Source organism: Hemiscyllium ocellatum, chromosome 20 (genome assembly GCF_020745735.1).
Source record: "Hemiscyllium ocellatum isolate sHemOce1 chromosome 20, sHemOce1.pat.X.cur, whole genome shotgun sequence".
Classification (NCBI taxonomy): Eukaryota; Metazoa; Chordata; class Chondrichthyes; order Orectolobiformes; family Hemiscylliidae; genus Hemiscyllium; species Hemiscyllium ocellatum.
In genome coordinates, this window is record NC_083420.1 from 22,343,118 (window position 1) to 22,356,275 (window position 13,158).

Genomic DNA, 13,158 nt, shown 5'->3' on the forward strand with positions numbered 1-13,158 from the left:
TGAATCAAAACCAATACCTGAGTGTTACTATTTAAAAGACAAAGTGTCAATGAGGACATAGAGACCACCACAAATATCAAATATTTATGATGAACATTGGCTGGTAGTTCATTGAATGGGAGTTCCGTCTGAGAATCATCATCAAATAGCTCATGAAATTCCAATGACAAGGCACTAGGATTTCAGGAAACTGCAGGCTAAAATATGAAAATATATTGTATAAATTTGTAGTTAAATTTGCCAGGCATGCCATGCACATCAAGTAATTGGGAAACCCCAACCATAAATTAAACCTGTGTCTTTATTCCAATATTAGTTCTAGAAGAACTATTTAACAGTGTCCTAATAGGATGTGTGGGTCCTGTACCTAAAGCAAGAAGAGGGAATCAATATCTTTTAACAACTATGGATGTTTTGACAAGAATTTTTGAGGCAATGTCTTTAGAGAAAATTATGGTGGAACAGTAGTACAAGGTCAGTTCAATTTTTTAAGATCTGCATAACCCAAAGAAATATAATCAGATCAAACTTCAAATTTTATATCAAAAATATTCAAAGAAATAATGAATAATCTGGGAATGAAACAATTTGTGTCCTTAGCTTATCATTCATAATCATAAGGAGCCTATGAAAGATGGCACCAAATTTAAAGATCACAATTAGAACATATTGTCAAGAATGTGCTAAGGATTGGGACAAAGGAATTCCCTTGTCACTGCTGCCAATAAGAATGCTCATATTGGGTCCCTTTTGAACTAATATATAAGCATGTCTTAAGAGGTTCCCTTACATCAATAAAACCGAAAGTCATAACCTAAAGGTGAGACTACTTTACTGACATATGCATCAAGTTTTAAGAGCGAAGCAAAATATACGAGGTTTGATTGTGAGCACTTCTCAATCTTTTTCACCATGAAAACTAGAACAACCAAAAAGGCCAAAGCTGGTGACAAAGTTTTAGTACAGTTACCTATCTCCAGGATCCATTAAAAGCTAAGCAAATTATTTAAAAGGTTAATCGTTAGAAGTTCACTTGATCTTAGCAATTCAAACAGGAACTCAATAATGTGAGTTTTCTGGTGAGTATCTCTGAGAGGCAAAAAATAAATTAATATGATACTATGACAAGGAGGATAGTCAGAACAAAAGTATATTTACAGTGGTGAACAAAGTAGAGAGTGAAATGAAAATATCAATGATTTGAAAATCACTCTGGTATTGAAAATTCTAAAGGCAACCATCCAGTAACCAAATTGGATAATACAAATAATGCAAGAGATTTTCTTTTTTAAAAAAAAGGTGGAATAATATACTATCTTCCAGAAAATTATTGAGGCAACTTATAAAAGCTATTATAGACTCATAGGTCAGGGAAAATTCCTTTGGTCATATGATGTTGATGTAGTTAACGCATTACCAAGAAGGTAATATTCTTACATACTGATACTCATGGAAAGTTAGCCCAAGTGAGGGAAGAGATCAAGATCATGATGGGAGTGACATTGTTGAACCTAATTGGAGCTCACCTATTATGATGATGCTGAAACCAGACAGAATTTTACAAAGTCAATTCATTAACAAAGGAGGTTCAATCTAATTCCATGATTTTAGGAATGTAAAGAGAGGACTGAATAAGCACAGTGCATTATAAAGATTGACTTTTTAAAGAGATATTTTTAAGTTTCATTGACATCCAAAAAAAATCAGCTTTGTAACCCCCAATAGACTTTATCAAAATCATGACAGTCAGAATGAAAATGCAACAGCAATTTTTTATATTAACCAACAAGGTCATTGAAAGATTGTGTTGTATATATAGACAGTTTGGTTTTGTTCAGCCAAACACAAATATTTGCAACATTTGAACAAATTGGTTACAAAGAGCCAATTTAGTTTAAAAAATTGGCTAAAATGAATTTGTCAGAGTAAAAATACTTTATTTAAGCTACACTGTGAAACAAGGCCAAATAGCACCTTGAGAAGCAAAATTAAGGACTTTTTTTTAAGTTTCCCATGCTTAAGGAATAACAAGAAATTTTGCAGTATATTGAATTTAATCGGAAGTTTGTTCTAAATTTCAGCATTCTGGTAGCTCCTCCATAAAGTTTGTTTAAAAAAGACAAGAATTTGAAACAGGCAAAGGAATGTCTGAGTACCTTTCACAGCTTGAAAGCTGTATTGAATACCGTACTTGCTTGCTGCTTTTTTTTCAAAATATTGAATCAAGTTAGTTAAGCATCATCTTACTAAATTTGTGACTATCCTTAAATTAATTTGTGCCTTTCGAAGTGACAGTTTATTCTGACCCTCAGAATTGATTTAATTAATTTGCCCACTACTGAGGTTAGAGCAACTGGCCTGTAGCCATTGGTCTATCCCTTACTGTCTGATTAACCAAAGATAAAACATTATCTATCCTCTGATCCTCACCAATGAGGATTGAAAAATGGTGAGATTAGATTAGGTTACCTACAGTGTGGAAACAGGCCCTTCAGCCCAAGTCCACACCGATCCTCCGAACAGTAACCCACCCAGATCCATTTCCCTTTGACTAATGCACCTAACGCTATGGGCCATTTAGCATGGGCAATTTAGCATGACCAATACACCTGACCTGCACATCTTTGGATTGTGGGAGGAAACCGGAACACCGGAGGAAACCCACTCTTCTGCTAATTTATCCCAGCTTCTTTTAATGGATTGGGGTACATTACATCTGCCTGTGGTTATTTATCCACTTTGAAGGACGCTAACCCCATTAGAACATTTTCCCATTTTCCTACGTTTATCACTTTCAAAAATTCTAATTTCTTCTCTTTAGCTGCAAATTCTCTGCCATCCCCATCTTTTGTGAAGAAAATACAAAGTATTCATTAAGAGCCATATCAATATCTTCTGCTTCTACACCTAGGGTATCTTTCTGGTATTTTGAATTCTACTCATTCCTTAGTTATCCTGTTATTCCTGATGTGTTGATAAAACATCCATGGGTTAATGTTGATTTTGTTTGCCAATATTCTTTGCTTTATCAATTACCTGTTTGATTACATTCTCCACTTTCTATACTCTTGGTCTTCTGCAATATTGAGTTCTTGGATTGCTTATCTTACCCTCTAAGCTCCTTGACATCAAGGAGGCCATAGATTTGGCCATTTCCCCTTTACCACTGTTGAAACACTCTTCCTTTTGAATTCTTGAATCTCCACTTTGAGTATTCCCCTTTGCCCTGACATTGATTTACAATCATTTAGCTGTTTCCACTCCAATTCTACTGAAAAAAAATCTTCAGCTTAGTACAATGGGCCATGCTTTAATTTAGAACTCTTAACTAATGTCCTGCCTGTCCATTTCCATAATTACGTTTAAAAAACTAAATTATGATTTCTACCACTAAAATGCTCTACCATGGACACCTACCTGGCCAGCTTCTTTTCCTAAAGTTAGGTACAGAGTTGTGCCCTCTCTTTTGGACTTGCTATGTATCGGTCATTAGTGAGCTACTGAACGCACCTCAAGAATTCTATTTCCTCAATTCCTTTCATACTAAAACTATTCCAGTTAATATGGGTGTGGTTTAAATTCCCTCCTATTACTAATCTATTGTTTTGCAATTCTCAGAGATTTGCTTATGTGCTTGCTTTCCTAACATTTTTAGATTACATTGCTTCCAATGTGGAAACAGGCCCTTCAGCCCAACAAATCCACACCGACCCTCCGAAGAGCAACCCACCCAGACCCATTCCCCTACATTTACCCCTTCCCCTAATACTACAGGCAATTTAGTATGGCCAATTCACCTCACCTGCACATTTTTGGACTGTAGGAAGAAACCGGAGCACCCAGAGGAAACCCACACAGACACAGGCAGAATGTGCAAACTCCATGCAGACAGCTGCCAGAGGTGGGAATTGAACCCGGGTCTCTAGCACTGTGAGGCAGCAGTGCTAACCACTGGGCCACTCTGCAGCCAACTCTGGGGGTCTGCAGTACACTCCCAGCAATGAGATGAACCTCTTTTATATGAATTGAGTTAAAGAACAAGAACTTAATTTGATGATCCTTGTAATATATCTGTTGAGTTCTTTTTCTTGAGATTCTTATACACTTGGTGCAACTGCAGATGCCAACTTCTGTGAACGAGCAAAATTTTATTTGACAATACAGCTCAAGTTTTCTAGAGGAACCCTTTAACACACTTCACAATGCTTGCAAGGCCAAGTCAAGGGATCTCTCCCTGAACAAAGAAAACAGTCCTTCCTTTATATAAGATCTTTATATCACAGTCAGAAATGCCCACAAGACACTCTCAGCCACCCCCCCCTATAGTCACATGCCACTCAAGACACAATGCAGTGACCTGATCATCTCCAGAAACAGTGGAATGTAAATCATCCCTTAATGGTCAAATCTGTTGCGAATAGTTTTTTTTTAAACTGCAGGAACAGTCAGAATTTTAATTGCAATGTTCTTATTAATTTCTGAATAGGAGATGATAATGTAATTCTTTTACTTTGAATAACTAGGAAATGGCCATGCAATTGGTTCTGAGTGGCAGGGGATGGGAATGTAAATTCCCTACATTCTACCTGTAAGACAGAGACATCCCACCCTAGCCTCAGGACATCCAATTTCCTTCAGGACAACAAAGCAAATTAACACTTTAATATCTCATCTCATATCGTTCCTCCTCGCAACTATAATTGTTTCTTTGACCAAAATTATTAGCCCCCCGCCCCACCCCACTCCTTTTTATGCCCCTCTTATCTGAAAACACTGCAACCTGGAATGTTGTACTGCCATTTCTGTCTCTCCTTAAGCCATCTTTACTTATTGCCACATTTCTATCTGTGCTGTCAGCTGCCTCCTGATTAATTTAATTTGTAAAAATTGGACTAGAATAGAGAAAAGTTATAGAACTAACAGGGATAGCTGTGGATCAGATTGAAAATAGGAGCAGTGACTAAATGTGCTTTATTGTTTGAGCAGTTCAGAAGTGAAAGCCATCAAATAAACCTACAAACAAGATTTCCTGTGATAAAAACTTTGTACCATGAACTCACATTAATCCTCTCCTAACTACTAATAAAGCCCAATGTTAGCAGGATGTTTTTCTGGATTTCTCCAAATGCATCAGAAGATTATTCAATAACAGACATCTCAAAATCAAAGCTGCATTGGCAACCACAGAAATTTCAGAATCACTTCAAGTACTGTTCCAGTTGAGCATTGTTCCCAGTTTGTTCCTACTTAGTATGGCTTCAACAGATTATTATCAATTCTGCCAGATTACAGAAGCTTGTTCAGAGTTACTCAATGTTTCTGGCCTGTGCTTTCATAAGTTATTGCTTTGGAAATTGTTTGGAGAGAAGTTTGAGGATTGATTGATAGGAGGTGATCAGTAGCAGACCGTCAAATTTACTAATGGAATTCACTCCTCCTTAATAGAAGCTGGCATGCCTAGTTCCCTTCTATGGGCTGTGGATGTACATGGAAGAGTTTATAGCCTCTCTACAGCTGGACAGTACTGGGAGTTGTGCAAAGATGAAAGCTTACAATTTAAGAGATTGGCAGCTGTTAAGCAGTGCTGCTGGGGAATTGCATGCGACCATCAGATCTATGTCTACGTCCATTCAAGTGAAGTCCCAATCCATTACCAAGAAGAGACCTATGAAAATCAGGTATGGACACTTAAAATTAGATAGCCTTTTGTTCATGCTGATTATTTTATATTGTTATTTGTTTTATCCTTTTACGATACAGGACACTTATCTTGCCTCCTGAATGCCCTCAGTGCTACTCATTGGCTGAGATGAAGTCAAATGCACAACATTATACCAAGACACACATTTAGAGTCATAGAGATGTACAGCATGGAAACAGACCCTTCAGTCCAACTCGTCCATGCCAACCAGATATCCCAACCCAATATAGTCCCATCTGCTAGCACCTGGCCTATATTCCTCCAGACCCTTCCTATTCATCTCCCCATCCCAGATGCCTTTTAAATATTGCAATTGTGCTAGCCTCCACCATTTCCTCTGGCAGCTCATTCCATGCACATACCACCCTCTGTGTAAAAAAGTTGTCCCTTAGGTCTCTTTTATATCTTTCCCCTCTCACACTTAACCTATGCCCTCTAGTTCTGGATTCCCCACCCCTGGTAAAAGATTTTGTCTATTTATCCTATCCATGCCCCTCACGATAAACCTCTATAAGGTCTCCCTTCAGCCTGTGATGCTCCAGGGAAAAATATTTCTGAAATGTCACAAACCTTTTCAAATGTAATAACTTGTTTTGAAGTACATTTACAGTTATAGTTGTTTCTTTTTCACACAGCAAAATCCCATAACAGCAATGGGTTTTGAGATTAGTTCATCAGTTTTATATTTGATAATGTCAGTGGCAGAAGGAAAATTGGCCAGGACTTTGTGGAGTTCATTTAAAGTTCTATTCTCATTTTAAAATCCAAACCTGATATTTGATAATGCTTTTGACTGCATGAGTTCTAGTCATTTAGAGTTGACTGTTCTTAACAATACAAAAGTGCCTTCACATTTAAATACCAACTGAGACCAAATTCAATATTGTGCCCTCTGATCAGAATAAATTTCTTATGTAGCTACTTATAGCCATAGCTACCAATAACCACAAAAGTAGATATGATCAAACAAGAAGGTGAAATATGAATAAAATAGCATTTATTGTCATGTGATTTTACAAAAGAAATATAGTGAAACGTTTTATCCGTCATCTGTGGCTGTGCTGTGTAACAATTCAAGTAAAATTCTATAACTAGACTTGCTAAAAGTGTGTAGTGTCTATGTGTATTATGTCTGTGAAATATGTTTTGTTAATCTCAATGTAGCGATGGAATCCTGTGGATGGTTTCAGTGACCGCCTTCTACCCAGTGACCGCTGGCAATGGAGTGATGTTACAGGTTTGATCCATCAACCACTAAATGAGTTTGAACTTGCTTCACCGCAATGGGAGTGGGAATCTGACTGGTACGTGGATGAAAATATTGGAGGAGAGCCAACAGAAAAAGGGGTAAGAAGGTACAAGTGTTTGTGATTATGATAAACATGAGTGAATGGTATTCCAAGCAAGCAGACAGCAGTGTGTTGAGGTTGCCTGTATCCTCTTTTGATTTTCCATCTTTCCCAATCAGAATTTACATAGCAAGGTTACAAAGGTTTAAGATCTGTTCTGGAAGGACAAATTGTAAGTTTTTTTCTCATGAATTGGTTAAGAATTTATAAAAAGAAAACTATAGATTCAGTTAATAATGTAGAGTCATGGCAGATCGGATGTGCAAGATGATTTCCTGCTGTGGTGTGATTCTATGTGCTCCTCTTGAGTTCACCTCTAGATTGTCTGTTTGATTAATACTTTGTATCTTTTCTCATGAACTCCAGCATTTGTTTATTTTTCACACTATCTGGAAGCACTGGACTAGTGACATCTCACCTGTACTATCTTACAATGGCTTAACGCTGTATCATAAAAGCATTGAACAATGTTGGGAATTAGCTCTAGAAAAATTCTGTTATGTTTTTCTGCTTAGCGTATTGTCTTTGGATGATTGTGCTACAACCTGTGACATTGTCAGTGTAGTTAAAGCTTTTCTGTAGTTTTCTGTTGCAGTGAAAATATGCTACAGCATCTCCTATGGTCTTTGCGATTTCAGCTAGGAAAGCTTTTAGGTGAATAGGCAGGCATTAATTAGACCCCTCAGTGTTATTGGACTCTTTGGTTGAAGAATGTTCTGATCTGTTCATTTCATTGAACAGTGTATGAGATCATCCCGTCTCGGCAAAGGTTTCCATGCTTATCTGTACTGGAGACAGAGGATGGTGGTAGAGGGTTGTTTTTCAGACTGGAGGCCTGTGAGCAATGGTGTTCCACATGGATTGGTGTAGGAACACTTTTGTTTATCATTTGTATAAGCAATTTGGATGAAAATTTAGAAAGCATGGGTAGTAAGTTTGTGGATGACACCAAAATTGATGGTATAGTTGACAATGAAGAAGGTTAGAGCTGAAAATGTGTTGCTGGTTAAAGCACAGCAGGTCAGGCAGCATCCAAGGAACAGGAAATTCGACGTTTCGGGCAAAAGCCCTTCATCAGGAAGGGCTTAATGAAGAAGGTTATCTAAGATTACAAAGGGATCTTGATCAATTGGATCAATAGGATGAGGAGTTGGAGATGGAGTTTAATTTGGATAAATGCAAGGTTTTGCAATTTGCTAACAAACAAGGGCAGGACTTATCCAGTTATTGGTAGATCCCTGAGGAGTGTTGTCAGTCAGGAATACGTAGGGGTTCAGGTATTTCTTTGAAAGTTGCATCATGAGTAGATAGTGCGGTAAAGAAGGCGTTTGACTTTTTAGATTAGATTCCTTACAGTGTGGAAACAGGCCCTTCAGCCCAACTAGTCCACACCGACCCTCCGAAGAGTAACCCACCCAGACTCACTTCCCTCTTGCTTGCCTTCATTGTTCAAACCATTGAGTATAGGAGTTGGGATATCATGTTGCGGTTGTACAGGACATTGGTGAGGTCACTTTTGGAGTAGTGTATACAGTTCTGATCACCCTGCTATAGGAAGGATATTATTAAACTGGAGAGGGGGCAGAAAAGATGTTACCAGGACTAGAGGTTTGAGTTATAAAGAGATGCTGAATAGCTGGGAGTTTTCTCACTACGGTATAGGAGGCTGAAAGATAACCTAAGAGAGGCTTATAAAATCATGAGGGGTATAGATAAGGTACATAACAAAGGTCTTTTCCCTCAGGTGAGGGAGTTCAAAACTAGAGGGCATTTTTTTAAGATGAGAGAAGAAAGATTTATAAAGGACCTGAGGGGCAACTTTTTAAAACAGAGGGTGATCCATAGGCAGAATGAACTGCCAGAGAAAGAAGTAGATGCTGGTACAGTTACAACATTTAAAAAACGTCTGGACAGGTGCATGAATAGGAGAAAGTGAGTACTGCACATGCTGGAGATCAGAGTCTAAAAGTGTGGTGCTGGAAAAGCACAGTTGGTCAGGCAGCATCCGAGGAGCGTTGACGTTTCAAGCATAAGCTCTTTATCAGAAATGAGGGGGTGGCACAAGGGGCCTGAGAGATAAATGGGAAGTGGATGGGGCTCAGGGGAAGGTAGTTGGGAATGCAATAGGTAGATAGAGGTGGGGGTGATGGTGATAGGTCGGAAAGGAGGGTGGAGTGAATAGGTGGGAAGGAAGATGAACAGGTAAAACAGTTCAAGAGGGCGGTGCTGAGTTGGAAGGTTGTTTTTGGGATAAGGTTGGGGGGTGTGGGGGCGGGGAAGCGAGGGAGTGAGCAGGGAAATGAAGAAACTGGTGAAATCTACATTGATCCCATGTGGTTGGATGGTCCCAAGGCGGAAGATGAGGCATTCCTCCAGGCATTGGGTGGCTAGAGTTTGGTGGTGGAGGTGGCCGAGGACTTGTATGTCCTTGGTGGAGTGGGAGGGGGAGTTGAAGTATTCAGCCACAGGGCAGTGGGGTTCTGAAGTGCATGAGTCCCAGAACTTTCTCTGAAATGTTCCGCAAGTTGGCATCCTGTCTCCCCAATGTAGAGGAGATCATACTGAGAGCAACAGACACAGTAGATGATGTGTGTGGAAGTACAGGTAAATCTCTGTTGGATGTGGAAGGATCCTTTGGGGCCTTGGATGGTGGTGAGTAGGGAGGTGTGGGCACAGGTTTTGCACTTCTTGCGGTTGCAAGGAAAGTTACTGGGGATGGAGTGTGGGTTGGTGGGGGCCGTGGACCTAACAAGAGAGTTGCAGAGGGTATGGTCTCTGTGGAAGGTAGATAGAGGTTTGGAGGGAAATATATCCCTGGTGGTGGGTTCTGTTTGTGGGAGGTGGAAATGGCGGAGGATGATGTATGGTATCCGGAGGTGTGGGGTGGAAGGTGTGGACCGGGGTGTTCTGGCCTTGTTGTGATTGGAGGGGTAGGGTTCAAGGACGGAGATGCGCCGGAAGGTGTTGTCGACCATGTGGAAGGGGAAATTGCGATTGTTGAAGAAGGAGGCCATCTGCAATGTTCTATAGTGGAATTGGTCGTCTTGGGAGCAAATGAGACAGAGGTGGAGGAATTGAGTAGGGGATAGCAATTTTACAGGAGGCAGTGGGAGGAGGTTTAGTCTAGGTAGCTGTGGGAGTCAGTGGGTTTGAAGTAAAAGTCCGTGTTGAGTCTGTCGCAGGAAATAGAGATGGAGAGGTCCAGGAAGGGGAGGGAGATGTCCGAGATGGTCCAGTTGAACTTGAGGTCAGGGTGGAAAATATTGGTGAAGTTGATGAACTGTTCAACCTCCTCGCGGGAGCACAAGGTGGCACCAATACAGTCATCGATATAGCGGAGGAAAAGGTGGGGAATGGTGCTAGTGTAGCTGCAGAAGATGGACTGTTCCACATACCTGATGAAGTGGTAAGCATAGCTGGGGCCCATGCAGGTGCCCATGGCTACCCCTTTTGTTTGGAGGAAGTGGGAGGATTTGAAGGAAAAATTGTTGAGGGTAGGAAGGGTTTAGAGGGATTTGGACTGAAAGCAGGCAAATGGGACTAGTTTAGTTTGGGAAATTTGATTGATATGGACGAGTTGGATCGAATGGTCTGTTTCTGTGCTCTATGACTCCACTGGAATATCTGTGCTAGCCTCCTGTAGGCGAGTGAAAAGAGCCTTGTCATTGGACAAGTTGGCCTTACACTGCTCCTCCTCATTCTCAGTGTCTTGTGTGTATTCGTGTCACCGTTTTCCAGGTCTTCATTAACGTGATTTTTTTAGAACATTTGAGTTGGGCTTCTGCTTCTTATCAATGATCATGACAACATGAAAAATCAGTTACCTTTGGAACGAGTTTTTAGGTTCCTAATCAGCCCTAAATCATTGGCTCGGGCTTGGTCACCGTAAGACCAAGCTTGCTTTGTTTGCTACATTTTGACCAGTTTTCTGATCCATGCCTCAAAAATGCTGGAATTCAACTAGGCAGTTTTGTTAACTTGTGCTGCAAAGTAAGATAGCTTCTTTGACTTGCTTATCATCAGTAGCAGCAACCTTTCAGTGCCATTATGCTGATGCAGACCATGGCAGTGATTTGTCTTGATTTCACATTCCACAGTTGCACATTTCATCATCTAAATATTAAAGAGCAATCTGGTTAATGATGTTGAAATTATATGGTTTCTTCCCCATTAAAAATGTCTCTTAGCACATACCCTTTCAGAATGTGGGCATGACCATTTTGCAATCATGTCATTGATTGTATAACTGTTGCACCATCACTGTTTTTTAAGCAGAAGACTAAGTCATGCATTATCTTGAATTAGTCCAGCCATCCATTAATGCATGCTTGTGACCCAGCCCCTTTGCCAGAGCGAGCCTTTGGACCAGAGATGGGAATGCTCTGTTCTCGAGCCTTCTGGATCCACGTTCGCATAGCTTCTTCAGCATCAGGAAAAGCAGCAATTCTCCTTCTCTTCTTTGCTTGTTCAAACTGACTTTCATCTTGTGCTTCAGAATTGTTTACAGAATCTTGATAATGGAAAATCCCACTCATTAATGATATCTGATTTTTGCTTTGTACTAATTTTCCCCTTTGTTTTATCAACTTTGCTTCCAATTGATAGCATTTTAATATACTCATAGGTTCAACCATACTGGCATGGTTTAAGGATTCCATAGGCTGTAGAGCAAAGAAAGAGGCTACTTAGTCCAATGGTCTTTGCATTACCCAAAGCTGTTTGTGTTTCCTATTTTAGGGTTGGACATATGCCATTGATTTTCCTGCCACTTACACAAAAGACAAGCGGTGGAATTCTTGTGTGCGTAGACGGCGATGGATCCGATACAGAAGATACAATGCATGTGATATGTGGGCAAAGGTTTGTAGACTAGTCTATCCTCCAGAATAGATTTTTCTTTGAATTTTCAGAGTTAGCCTTTTAAATGAAAGACACATGACAGGAATATGTGGACTAATTTGTGAATAAATTACTCTGTTGTACATTGAATGAATTTTCAATGTGTGCTGATTTCTTTGCAATTAAGCAATGTTAATTTAATTTTAGCAAAACATATTAACCTTTCTTCAAGGTGGAAAACCAACAGGTAAGGTAGAAAAGGTAGAATCTGATTTTATGTGAATTTTGTTCTGCTATGGAGCATAGTAAGCACAAAAAATTTAAAATTGACTACTTGATCTCTCATGTAGTTAATTACACAACATAACTAACCAGGACAGGTATGATATGTCACATGGGCTACTTCTATGCTGTATTATTTTTTGATTCAGCTGAAAGAAAAGTGTTACATGTTTCTGGTATTTTTACATCACCTAAGTTGTGTACGAGCAAAACCACTTCCAATAGTTTAGAGCATTTCTAGCTTCTTCTCACATCATATTGTAGACTATCCTATAAGCACTATCGTCTCTCATATGGCTTAACATCAAGCTTTCTATGACCAGCACCCCTCTAAAATGCCTTAAGAGGGACACTTATGAAAATTAATATACTAGATGATCAATTGCAAGAGTACAGGGAATGGTGACTATGACGATAGCATTCTGGGCAGCCAGTTGTGAACCAATAAACTGGAGGCAGGTGAACATGTGATAAAATCTTCAAGAATAAACCTGTCCAGAGTTGGCAACCAGCCAGTGGTGGTATGAAGAATCTCATAATTGTGACAGTGTAGAAGGAGGCTATTCGGCCCATCATGTCTGCACCTTCTATCCAGCAAGCATTATGATTTCAAGGCATATTTTCCTGTCTTTTCCCTTTGTCTTTGTGCATTGTTACTATTCAAATAATCACCCTCTTGAATGCCTCAATTGAACCTATCTCCACCACACTTTCATGCTGTGCATTCTAGGCCTGTGTGGAGGAGTTCTTTCTCCACATCATCATTTTTCTGTTTTGCAATCTCTTCATTAGTGCCCTCTCATTCTTAATGATTTTTACAAGCAGGAACAGTTTCTCCCTATCTACTTTATCCAGACTTCTCCTGATTTTTGAAAACGGCAACAAAATCTCCTCTTAACCTTTTCATTTCCCAGAAAAACAATCCCAACTTCTCCAATCTATCCTTGTAATAGTAGTTTCACATTCTTGGAACCTTTCTTGTAAACC

At 39.6% G+C, this 13,158-nt stretch overlaps 1 protein-coding gene across 2 annotated transcripts in view; it reads left to right on the forward strand.

Moving 5' to 3' along the window:
• Positions 1 to 13,158, forward strand: part of tecpr1a (tectonin beta-propeller repeat containing 1a) — an 84,426-nt gene that overhangs the window by 9,456 nt on the left and 61,812 nt on the right. For both annotated transcript variants that reach the window (XM_060840566.1, XM_060840567.1), the window contains exons 2-4: positions 5,446 to 5,678; positions 6,866 to 7,048; positions 11,788 to 11,910. In XM_060840566.1, the coding sequence (XP_060696549.1) occupies positions 5,454 to 5,678; positions 6,866 to 7,048; positions 11,788 to 11,910 (531 nt within the window). In that variant the 5' untranslated portion in view covers positions 5,446 to 5,453. The remainder of the gene's footprint in view (positions 1 to 5,445; positions 5,679 to 6,865; positions 7,049 to 11,787; positions 11,911 to 13,158) is intronic.